Source organism: Copadichromis virginalis, linkage group LG14, assembly GCF_057382275.1.
Source record: "Copadichromis virginalis isolate Kocher_CV1m ecotype Utaka linkage group LG14, C_Virginalis_male_GT1.1, whole genome shotgun sequence".
Classification (NCBI taxonomy): Eukaryota; Metazoa; Chordata; class Actinopteri; order Cichliformes; family Cichlidae; genus Copadichromis; species Copadichromis virginalis.
Genome location: NC_140631.1, coordinates 23,776,724 through 23,788,392, shown reverse-complemented (window position 1 = coordinate 23,788,392; position 11,669 = coordinate 23,776,724). Strand labels below are relative to the sequence as shown.

The 11,669-nt window shown below is 41.7% G+C and overlaps 2 protein-coding genes across 2 annotated transcripts; one reads left to right on the top strand and one right to left on the bottom strand.

The window, feature by feature from the left end:
* Window positions 1–487: 487 nt before the first annotated feature.
* psph (phosphoserine phosphatase) lies at window positions 488–4,333 on the top strand. Its single transcript, XM_085430016.1, has 6 exons — window positions 488–588; window positions 1,250–1,393; window positions 1,474–1,608; window positions 3,017–3,162; window positions 3,334–3,482; window positions 3,560–4,333. The coding sequence occupies exons 1-6, from the start codon at window positions 545–547 to the stop codon at window positions 3,668–3,670; spliced, it is 729 nt and encodes a 242-aa protein (XP_085286142.1). The 5' UTR covers window positions 488–544; the 3' UTR covers window positions 3,671–4,333.
* Window positions 4,092–11,601, bottom strand: LOC146693977 (protein NipSnap homolog 2-like). Its single transcript, XM_085430015.1, has 10 exons — window positions 11,476–11,601; window positions 10,804–10,943; window positions 10,668–10,713; window positions 10,314–10,408; window positions 9,900–9,970; window positions 9,678–9,818; window positions 8,549–8,580; window positions 7,218–7,312; window positions 5,276–5,359; window positions 4,092–5,157 (listed from the first exon to the last, which is right to left on the bottom strand). Exons 1-10 carry the CDS (start codon window positions 11,565–11,567, stop codon window positions 5,093–5,095), a joined length of 861 nt encoding a protein of 286 aa, XP_085286141.1. The 5' UTR covers window positions 11,568–11,601; the 3' UTR covers window positions 4,092–5,092.
* Window positions 11,602–11,669: the final 68 nt, after the last annotated feature.

The following is an 11,669-nucleotide window of genomic DNA, read 5'->3' as shown; positions in this document are numbered from 1 at the left end:
ACACACAAATTCTTATCTACAGATGCACAAATATACGCATTCTGATTTACAAAACTGATTTACAAGTACAAAATATTTATAACCACAATTTGAGCCCATATTTTTTCTTAAATCTAGCTTCATAGACAGTGTCACATCTGTGCCTGATTTTGAGAGCAGGGTTCCATGATGTTAATTAGCCTTTATATGTTTAGTGTTTCATGTCCTCTTAAAAGTTGGTGTCTTGCAAATTTTGGAGGTTTGTTTGTGTCTCTTTTTCATAAATTTCTCTCTTTTGTAGTTGTTACATATCTTAGTGGCCATTTGAAGCCGATGTGACTTAATGTTATTGTTTTACTTCGTTTTTGTCTCTTTTCAATCGCTTCCTTTCGCCTTTGCGCTCGTTATTTATGGTAGTTGTTTTTCTCCCTCTTTCGCCGCTGGTGTCGTCATGGAACCGAGCCAGCGATGTAGTGGGCGGGCCCTAATCGGCTTCTCTCTGATTGGCCCACCATTCAGTGCTTTTCTTCCTCGTCCACGAGCCGACCGAGAGCTGTCGGCTTTTATGCTGAAGCTGCTGTTCGTGCCTTATCGTCGCTGCACTCGCCGGTAAGTACTACAGGACTGTCCTAATGTTTTTAAGTATTTTTTTTCCTGCCTGGTGCTGTCTCTCGAGTTGTCGGCAGTTGAGCAGCGTTCAAATCAGCTGCACCGGACAGATAACAGCCCGCTTATTCTCAACGTACAGCCGTGATATATCGTCATTTTCATGACTATATGTCTGTCACTTTATATCAAAGTGACAGATACGAACCGTTAGGCCCAGTTTCAGTGTCTTCACGTTTGTTGTTGGTTATGCTGCCCCTCAGTAGTGACCCTCTGGGTGACGCAATACGCGCAGAGTATGTCCATCCCGGGCCTCTCCTATGGTTTGTTTAAGCACACTGCTTTTTGTAACGCACTTTGGCACACATCATCGGCTGGGAGGTGATCCCCGTCGATTGCACATAGGTATTTGAGTGAATAGATGCGTTTGCTGCTCCACTGGATGAAAGACATCCTTTCTATACAAGACTTAGTGCATTAGTGAAATCAGGCAGCCGCTGGCCAAAATCACAGACCTCACGTTGAATCAACAAATGCAGCACGGGACCCTGCTGATGACAATTACACCCTCCCCCCAACACACACACACACACACACAGTGTGCATCTGCAGCAGTGAAATTTGTTTCACCAGACTGCATCTTTTTTTTAATGTAATTTCCCAGCATGATGACAACGCTGTCGCAGACAAAGGAGCTCTTCAGGAGAGCTGAAGCTGTCTGCTTTGATGTGGACAGCACAGTAATCAAGGAAGAAGGCATTGATGAACTCGCCAAATTCTGTGGTGTGGGGGATGCAGTCACTGAAATGTAGGTGGATTTTTATTTTTTTTAATGGATTTGTTGTGGGTGTTTAGAACAAACAAAAATGTGTTACTTGGACGTTTCAGGACACGCAAAGCCATGGGCGGCTCAATGACCTTCAAAAAGGCCCTGACTGAGCGTCTTTCCATCATCCGATGTTCCAGAGAACAAGTCAACAAGCTGATAACAGACCACCCACCTCAGCTTACTCCAGGTGTCAGGTGAATTAATGTAGAAATAACTGACCTCTTTAGGTAGATGTTGTCCTCCACATTATAACAATAACTTATATGAATGCATGGTTGAAAACTATTGCCAAAAACAAATAGGAGTCAGCTGAAAATGCAGAAAGCAAAACCTTCAGAGTGTGAATCACAAACCAGCTGTAATGTGTGCATACAAACACAAAATTTCTCACACACAAGACAGACACAGACCCTGTGAAATACTGCTGCTGACCTTTCTTCCTGAATCACAACGTTTCCGTCCAGCTGACCAACATCAGGTCAGGTAAACAAACAAAATGTTTGCACCTGATGAAGTTCAGTTGGACGGAAATGTTGTGATTCAATAAAATAGTGGTAAACAAGTTGGTTCTGGAGTGCTGCTTTAAAAAACCCAAACAAAATATATCTGCAGTTCTAGCGATGTGAACGACACTTGGGATCAAGAATAGAAACATTTGTCTGCTTCATCAAGTGAGCGCATGTACACTTCTGTGAGTTTGCAGTAGATTTTGTGCCACTGTAACTTTACTGCACACTCTCTTTTGGTTGCATTAGTAAGATATGCACATCCAAATGATCAGAGAAAATTTTGCACTTCCAAAAGATTTTCAAACTTTAAACACATAACCTGCTCTGGACGTGGTCAGTATGTTCAGCATAAGATGCTATGTTGATCTAGAGAAAGAGAGTCACCTTCCTGACACAGAAAACTCTGACTTTAAGCGCTAAGCTAGCCTAACCCATTAACCGCTCACCTCATAGTTTATCTCTCTGGCCTGACACTGAAAAATAATTGCCCTGTGCTTAAATGAACAATGTGGTGAATCAGGCCCTGAAATCATGTATCCAACAAGAATGGAAAAGACTTTTGTCTGTCCACAGTAATCACTACTGGTTAATCAGTCCTAAAAGTCTACAATCAACTTGTGCTTGAGATCACATTTGGTCACATTTTCCAGGCAACAATCTGTGAACTGAGAGCTGGATAAGCTACCACGTTCTGGTTTTACTTTGTATCCATTTTATTTTTTGATTAGTTTTTACCTTATTAAGTCATGTGTTTGGTCATATTTGTATTGGATTTCACTGAGCCACATACCGTTCTCCTTATTTCAACAGTCTGTAATTTGTTTGTGTTCAACTCCTGTAACAAAGGAAAACAAAGGAAAAATTTCCCAGCATTGGGATAAATAAAGTGCATCTTGTGTTATTTCATTTTGCAGTAAAGTGGCAAAGCCGTGTCTCCTGGAAATTGTTCTTTCTTCTTCTACATTATTGCATTTTTGTAATTAAATTTTAGGAAACTTCACACGGCACAGGGCAGCAGAATAACTCTCATTGCATGTGAATGTCAAAAAACATTTTCTTCTGAGTGTTGATGTTTTTCCATTTCTTTGTCCAGGGAGCTCGTGGACCGTCTGCATGAGCTCAACATAAAGGTGTTCCTCATTTCAGGTGGCTTCCGCTGCATTGTTGAACACGTGGCCACTCAGCTAAACATCCCTTTGAATCACGTTTACGCCAACCGGCTCAAATTCTACTTCAACGGTAAGAGCCAGCGGCGGGCTGTTTGTGATGTTCTTCTGTTCTCACATGAGTGGAAGTCCAGGCTAAACCCTTTGAGTGGATCATTGAATATACACAACAGACCCTTAGGTTTAATCTAAGTCAGGTCTTTTGACTGGTTAAGTTAAATTTAATAAAAATATCATCTTCCAGGAGAGTACGCTGGTTTTGATGAGAGTCAGCCCACAGCTGAGAGCGGAGGAAAGGGGAAGGTCATCAGCATGCTGAAGGAACAGTACGGCTATGAGACTGTGGTGATGATCGGAGATGGTGCCACTGATCTTGAGGCCTGCCCTCCAGCTGTAAGTGTCGCCGTTTGCCAGTGTAAAAAGCGATTACAGTGTGATTACAGTATTTCACCCTTTTATTTTGTCTTCAGAGCGCTTTCATTGGATTTGGCGGGAATGTCGTCAGGCCGCAGGTCAAGGAGAGGTCTTCGTGGTATGTGACGAGTTTTGGGGAGCTACTGAAAGAACTGGAGAAGATTTAAAGGTGCTCAAAGATTAGTTTATGATTTTTAACACGTTATACTTGCACCTAAGGGTGTGCCACTGGTAGATTTTACCAAGTGGACGTTTTTCCTTAGACCTTGATAGATTTTTATATTAAATCAAATGTTTATACTAGTGGGAGCAATCGTAACTTTAATAGCTATGTTGCCCTTTTTTATACTACAAGGTACTAAAACACTACATGGAAGACAATCTTAAAAAGATTATTTTAGTGTTTTTGCAGTTTACATGAAAGCTTTTAGGTGGACTAGAACGACTCCTTTGTATTATGGCACGTGCAATGAGAAGTGAAAGTATTTTTAATCGGGTTTCTGTTCTGTAAGAGCTGTAAGCAGACCTGTCAGTGACAGTGTAGTGACTCAAGTCAGAAAAACACAGCATTAAAAGATGAGTGTCCACTTCGCTGTTTGAATGACTTTAATCTGTGTTCTTGTCCTTGTCTCTACATTGTTCCCTCTGAACAGAAACACCAGATCAACATGCTTCCTTTAACAATAAAAACCGTTACGGTATAAAGCAGCGTGACTGTGATCACCTGCGTACCAAATTCACTCAGTCACTGATATGCAGAACACCTGTTTTAACTGATTTGTGCCTCGTTAAGATACGTTGGATAAAAACGGACTTTAAAACCACGCATGCCGTCCTGAGAAAAAGAAAAACTGTAAGCCATAGTTACAAACACAGCACCACTAAACATTAATGTTACCAGGAAATGTAGGGACATCCACGAAAAGCAACCAAAAGGAGTAAAACAATGATTCATAATACACATCAAATATAAAATTATGGTATCTGCATTTCACACACTTATGATTTTGAAAGAAATATAGTTTCTATTCATACAAGGGATCTCTTTTCAGTCTGAAATGGCATGGCTTTTACATCAAAGTTTCTCAGCACACTAAAAACATGATGTACTTTAAAGTTACATTAAATAAATAAATAGCTCCTGCAGCGAGCTTCAGCAGTACTATTTTTAATCTAGCTGTTCCCACACTTTAACGCCATACAGCTGCTCCTTTTGATTTTTCCTGTCAAGTAACTTTGGTTGGCTCTAACCTTGGAAATGAAATCTCTCCATGGACCAATTTTGATGTGGCACCACATTTCAGACATAAACACATCTACATATTTTAACACTCCCTCCCAAACCTGAACTCACACAGAAAATACTGCGTGTCTTAAAAGTGGCGTGGAGCCTTTCAGTAACTATTTGAACTGCAGATAAATTTCAGAGACCCGACTCGATCCAAGCGACATCCTTCAGTAATAAAACAGACGTTAACAAAAAGAGAATGGACGTTGTTTGGCAGCACTGACAAAGATTGAACCCATGATGCTGATGTAACATTCAAAGGAGGTGCCGCTCGATGTCAGCTTCCAGCTGGCTTTTCATTTTACTGCAGCGGCGAAGCCTTTGTGGGAATCATGATCCTTGAGTCCATGTGCTGAATGAGTGGGACTGGGAAAAGATGAGTTTAAAAACCTTTGAGGCTCAGAAAGTGACAAACTCAACAAAAAACTTTGTAAAGTTTTCAGTCGCACAGCTTTGAGTTTACAAAAAGACTTATTGTGCTCACCTGTGTAATACACCACCTCGTGCCAGCCTTCCTGCTGCCACACAGCATTCCTCGTGTCTTCTCGGGACTGAAGGTCCTTGTAAGCTGTAATTAACAAATCACTGCATTATAATGCTGCAGTATAAGTACATGATTTTAAGTTAAGACTTAATCTGGTAACTTTGTAATGATCAAATTAATCACGGAAGACATTTTTAGGACACGTGCATCTGTAAAGACAAGCTAACAAATGTTTCCTCATGTTTGAGCTCCACTTTGCTCTCCACCAACTTTCAAGCTCCTGATGGCTCCACTTGTTTTTTTGTTTTTACCTGCTAGTTGCTAAATTTTGCTTAATTTACGGAACAGCGATTGTGCGGGTTTGCTGAGAGGCAGTTTCAGCCACTAAACGTGCTCCTGTGCAGTCCTCCAAAATCTCAACCACATTTGTGCTTCTCCCAGGAATGGGAGAAAACCCAATCAAAGACAAAATACAGCATGAGAAGCACAGACTGTGGCTGCAGCAGAAACTTTCAATGCTTTGAACACTCAGTTTCACTTCAGCTCTTTGCTCTCCTTGATGGATGACTGACAGACCAACAACAGCACAAGCAGGAGTAGACAGACCAGTCATACCACATATTTTGTTTGCTTCCCCCATCTGTTAACAGACAAAGTCTTGCAGGTGGAGGGAGAGTCTGAAGCTGACAATATGCTGCCACCTCTCAACCATAATTTCCTTGTTAGGCTGTGGGGTTGTGCTCATGATGTCAGGGATAGATGGTGGTCAATTTTAAGGTGATTTTTATCAAATTTCCCTGCGGATTCATTGTTCTGCGATTAATAACAAATTCAACCTGCCAGGCCACGGTTTCATGTCACTCCTCCACACATAACTCACACTTGCAACACAGACCTCTGTGCACATTTAAGTTAATGTGTATGTGTGCGAATTGCGTTTGCTGTTCCATCATATTCATCATCCAATGGGAGAAAACAGGAGGCTGGATTTACAGAGATCCTAACATTGTCTTGTCTATGTGTGCTGAGGCAGAGTGAAGAAAGCAGGATAAACAGGTGAAATATTTTACACAGGAAAAAACCCAAACTAGATTATGTAGAACTGTAGGTCAATTCAGTTCAACTTTATTTATATAGCATGATCTCCATGTCCTCCACACACAGCTGAGTTTTTCACCAACAAAAATGTCAGATGGGGAAAAGTTTCCTATTTTGACCCAATCAGTAAATGTTGTATGTTAACAGGCAAGCATTTCTTCATGATGGAAGTGAGAAAAACTAATGTAGGCTACCTGTTTCTCTTTCACCCATGCACATTTTTTTGTGCATATAAGTTATGGAGGGTAGACAGCGATGCCTCGGGGTGGGCAACAGGACTATCAAGAAAATCGCCTCATCCCTAGTGTACAGAGGGCCGTCTCTCCCTCACAGCTGTATGCTCATTCTTGAGAACAGTGAGACCGTTTTAATAGATTTGTTGTAGTTTTGGTCCGCTTTGGTCTGAGTGACGTAAATTATGTGAGAGGTGAGCGCGAAGCTCTGACTTCACATCACAACGAACCAAGTTTGCACACTCCCTTCAAGCAGACTTCAAAGCAGTTTTCACAGGAATGACTATTTGCTCGTGATTAAAGCTCTCTGGAGAGCTGGGTGTACTGCAAATTGGGATGATAACTACCTCAGTTAACATTGCACACATTTATCTATCAATTACACGCCTCAGGAGACAATCTCACATTGCCTCTTTTGACCAAACAGCCCAAAAATCCAAATATATTAACTCTATAATAACAAAGAAAAGCAGAAAATCTGGAACATGACATTTCTGGTATGTATATCCAAGATAAATTACTGTTAACTGTTGTTGATTTTCTGCGAAGCAACTAATGATTTCAACATTAGCGTAATTATCTAAAGTCAGCGTGGAAGTGTTTGAACGTACCCCAGAGGTGATGAACCATATAGAGGTTTCCAATCTGTGAGAAAAACCCTCCCACAGCTTCTCTGTTCTGCTGGCGGTATCGAACGGCTCTGGCCCTGCAGACAAAAGCACCTTTGGTCACAGCACAGGCCAAAAAAAACACAAAGGCTTCATCTGGCTTAACACCAGACCACCACAAACACACACATGAAATATTTAACCAGCATTCAAAGGATTTCAACATCATCCCCGAATACCTCCTGATTAATTCACACGACTGGATTTTCTCAGCTAAAGCAGGATGGCAATCTGCTCCTTTAGCTGCGATTATAACTTCCAACATCACATCCGACCGCGAGACGTGACATCATCATGACTTACTGTACGCATGTTTATGAATCTAAAGACTGGCCAAGTCTTCGTGAAACGAGTGAGGAGAATGTTTTGAATCTATTACATTTTCCTCCCAAAGCAAACATAAACATATTCAAACCATAATCACTGTCTGGATAGAAAACTATGAAGCTCGAGTCTCATCAAACTGGTGAAATACGAAGCAGAAGTTTAAACCTTTAACCGCACAAATTATATTAAATAGCTTTACTGGCATTATCTGCAGGACTATGGAGGTTTATTTAAAAAAAAAGCTGGTTAAAGTGTGAATGAATACAAACATTAAGAATAAAAAATAAAAATAAAAAAAAAGCTGTCACAGTGTGTTTTTTTTGCATTAAGGCTGATTTCCTAGCCATGATTACTGAAAAGCACAGGGAACAGGGGGAGATCAATCAATCATGTGTGCTTTTCTAGGAAAAGGCAAAGCATAAAGCTTCAAAGCAGAAAATCTTACGTCTAACTTAAAAATCAAATAATACCTCTAATAATATTTACATATAAAACTGCACACAGGCTAAGTTTGCAGGATAATGACAACTTTTCTTCTGAATATGTAATCCCAACCACTAATAACTAAAAGAAATAAAACTATGGTCAGACAGAAGAAATTTATCTGGAAAGCAAAGGCTTGTGCAGAAAGCTCACATCCTCAATTTAATCCATCACAATCTTCGCTGCTGCACCTACTGATAAATGCTGATCTGCTGGCTCTGTGAGTCCACGCAGCGGCTCTTTCCAGGCTCACATTACTCAACTATTATATACACGTTTGTAGTGTACACACTGTTACACTAGCATTTGATTCTTGGCTTGAGGGAATGACAGCATAGCTTCAAACGTGGGGGTGTCTCTGTGGAATAGCTCTTATTAATGACAGTGTGATGAGGGAGCTTTCATGTAGTACAACTGTTCTGTAAGTACAGTTCAGTGAATCAAGTGAATTCAGGCTGCCTTACCAGTAATTACCCCACTCGATCATGGTTCCTGGCTGCGAGAGAGAAAACACAATATTCTTTATTAGATTTAAGCATATATATGTAATGGAGAACTTTCGAACTTCTTTCCAAAGTAAATATATTAATGTGAAAAAGGAAAAAAAAATGGCAAAGAGGTAGTAACACAGGTATTTTGTCAATGCGAACAACTACACCCGAGAGAGCGCCTTCAATCATTCTCTGGTGCATAAGACGACAAACGCCCTGCTGTTTCAAAGATGCAATCTCAGCCTGTGATGAGGGGATAATAGCGAGCATTCATCACATGTCACAGAGGGGTGCTGGTCTAGAGACAGTTTGATTTTTTCAATTATAAAAAGCATGACTTAATCCCCGGTGGATGGCGTGGTTTCGATTAAGCGTTTCTGCACGTTAGTGATCATCCCGTGATGGTTAGCACAACACTCGGGATGATCCTGAGTGTCGTGCTAACAGCTTGAGGGGAAAGAAGTAATTTAAGTCCACAGAAGGATGTCAGGATGGAGATCATCAGTTTTAAATGGGAAACACGAGGTAAGAAAAGGATGGATAGTTTAACAGCCAAGCCCGAGCTGCTGCAGTGAGATGTGGCAGCAGATAAACAATTGTGTTTTTACCAGAGAGTCTTTAAAGTCTGTCCATGGACAAAAGGTGTGATCATGAAGAGTGAATACTATCTGTCACCTTTTTTTTTTTTTTATAATAAATATAACCATGTAAGTTTAGGGAAGCTCTTCTAGTGCTGTGAACGGCTGCACAATTTCCTTAAGTGTAAACTAGGGAGCAATCACTTGAATACAAACTGACAGACAGGCAAAGTTTTAAAGTGTAATAAATGCAGAAAATGAGTAAAGAAAACCACCAGAATGAGACATTTGTTAAACTAGCAACTTGCTGATTTCATACACTGATAGTGCGTTTAGCTTTTAAGGCATCATTGTTAAACTTGGTGTAAGAAATCCTCACTGAATACAGTCATCTGTTTCAGTGTTTCTGTTTCAGTTGCATTTATGTGGCCCATTTTGGAGCTGTAGAACACATTCTGGAAATCAGACTTTAACACACCGAGCCCAGTCCTGACAACGATACAGGCTGCAGCTCAACCACTCACCCTGAGCTGGTAGGTCCTGAGCTCGTATACGTTTGGTCCCGTTCGGGGTACTGGCTCGTTCCAGAAGCTGAACTCCAGGAGGAGCTGATTCCTGCGGGACAACAGCATCTTTCCTCGCTCCTTCCTGTAGGCTGTGAATTCCTGGCAATGGACAGACATTAATCAGTGAGCTTACTCAGACTTATAATCCCCCGGGTAAAGCAAAGGGCCGTGTAGTAGTACCTTGTTCTGCCTGAGCTTGTTCATCACCTCAGTAAGAGCTGGGTATCCACCTCTGTAACGCCACAGATGCACTGGGGAGACAATTTGTCACAATTACAACATCACATCAAGTACAAACAGAAGGATCATCACGTAGCAGAGTAAAGATATCCAGATGTCCGGCTTTTAACGTCTGACATAACTACATCCATTTGTGGTCAGTGTAAATAAATACTGGGAGGGAAATTACTGTGGTGTAAACACTGCAACAAAAAAAATAAACACCTCCTGATCATTAGCTTGCAAGACAGCTAATGATTGATGCTGTACTTGCACGTGAATATGCGGTGTAACACGCATGCTGATTGCAAACTGTGCGGATCGCAGCGCTGTTATACCGCAGATGTCTATGTGTGTTGATATTAGTAATCCTACCAGCCTGGTCTTGTTCTCCATACCAGGTATTCCAGGTTCCCACCAGCTCACAGGGGTAGTACTTATCAGCGTGGATGGAGGGCAACACATCCTCACTGTGGCAAACGAGAAGCCAAATAATTAAATGCAGTACGACCAGCATGTGTTGTGCTTAAAGTCCATGGGTTCCAGTCATCTTAGGTATGAGCATGTCTGGTTTGTGGAGGACAGAAGTCATACCAGCCCATACATCATCTTACAGGAATAGACTGGATAATTTTTTACACGAAGTGTCCAGTCCTTGATCCTCCTCCCACTTATGGTAAAGCTTCCTCTGCACTAAAGGTTCACAACATCAAATGACAAAACACTCACCAGAGTTTGTTGTATGCATCCAGGCACTCTGGCTTGACGTTATGGACTGAAACAAAAGTTTAAATGAGAAAAAAAGTCTCATTACTAAAGGTCAAAATGTTGTTAATGTAATGCGGGGACCCTAAAGGCAACTTACACTGAATCTTATAGAGGTTACTCTCCTCATTTTTGGTCAGTAGGGTGGAGTGTGCATCTTTTCTGGGATCAACTTTCCTCACAAACAGTGACTTGAACCAGCTGTCCTCTCTATTTCTACAGCTGGAAGTTGCAAACCCCCTGCAAACACAGGCCACCATGAAAAAGAAACACACGGACACTGCAACGACTTCGGAATGACTGACTTCCTAGTCTATATGTACATGCACAGCCACGTAGTATCTGTTTTAGGGGCTTTGGTGCGGTTGTTCAGTTGAAAATGTCAGACCCTCTGATGCACACGGTGATCAGTGCATCTGCATGCTATCTGTAAGTCATGCAATTTTTACAAGGTAGCAATATAAACTGTCAAATTGACCTTGAGCGTTTTAGATGCTTACTGTCAAACGTTGACAGAAACTATTGCTCTTTTGAGTTTCCCAACAGTGACAGAAGCGTTAGTCTTAAATATCACGTACTAAATAAACGCACATAAGCTGAAGCTCCTGGTTAAGTTCAAGCTGAAAGGCCACAGTGGACTGGCTAGCAGTCACTGGGCTAGCTTTACCGGGCTACTCGTAGCCACCAACAGATCCCCACTGAAAACACTACACAGCTAACACAGGAAGCTACAGAGATGACTGTTGAACATTCACGATGAAGACTGCCCCACCTGCCCCACACCGCGAGCTGTCCGGCCGAGTGGGCCCCGCTTTTAGCCCGACCCAAACCACCGCTGACTCTCTGAAGGACTCCAGTCGCCATCTTCAACTGTGCTAATGCTCCGCGGAGCAGTGGCTGGTACCGCGCCTCACCACCAGGTGGCAGCAGAGCAGCACATCCACACATTCCCTCTATGTGTGTCTG

Bases quoted from the DNA above. Each gene is read 5' to 3' on its own strand.
- LOC146693977 (XM_085430015.1), bottom strand. From the start codon at position 11,567: ATGGCGACTGGAGTCCTTCAGAGAGTCAGCGGTGGTTTGGGTCGGGCT. The intron at 10,944-11,475 runs GTGGGGCAGTCT...CTGTGTTTGCAG, and splicing joins CAGCTCGCGGTGTGGGGCAG to GGGGTTTGCAACTTCCAGCT. The intron at 10,409-10,667 runs GTGAGTGTTTTG...CGTTTGCCACAG, and splicing joins GATGCATACAACAAACTCTG to TGAGGATGTGTTGCCCTCCA.
- psph (XM_085430016.1), top strand. From the start codon at position 545: ATGCTGAAGCTGCTGTTCGTGCCTTATCGTCGCTGCACTCGCCG. The intron at 1,394-1,473 runs GTAGGTGGATTT...TGGACGTTTCAG, and splicing joins GGGGATGCAGTCACTGAAAT to GACACGCAAAGCCATGGGCG. The intron at 1,609-3,016 runs GTGAATTAATGT...TTCTTTGTCCAG, and splicing joins CAGCTTACTCCAGGTGTCAG to GGAGCTCGTGGACCGTCTGC.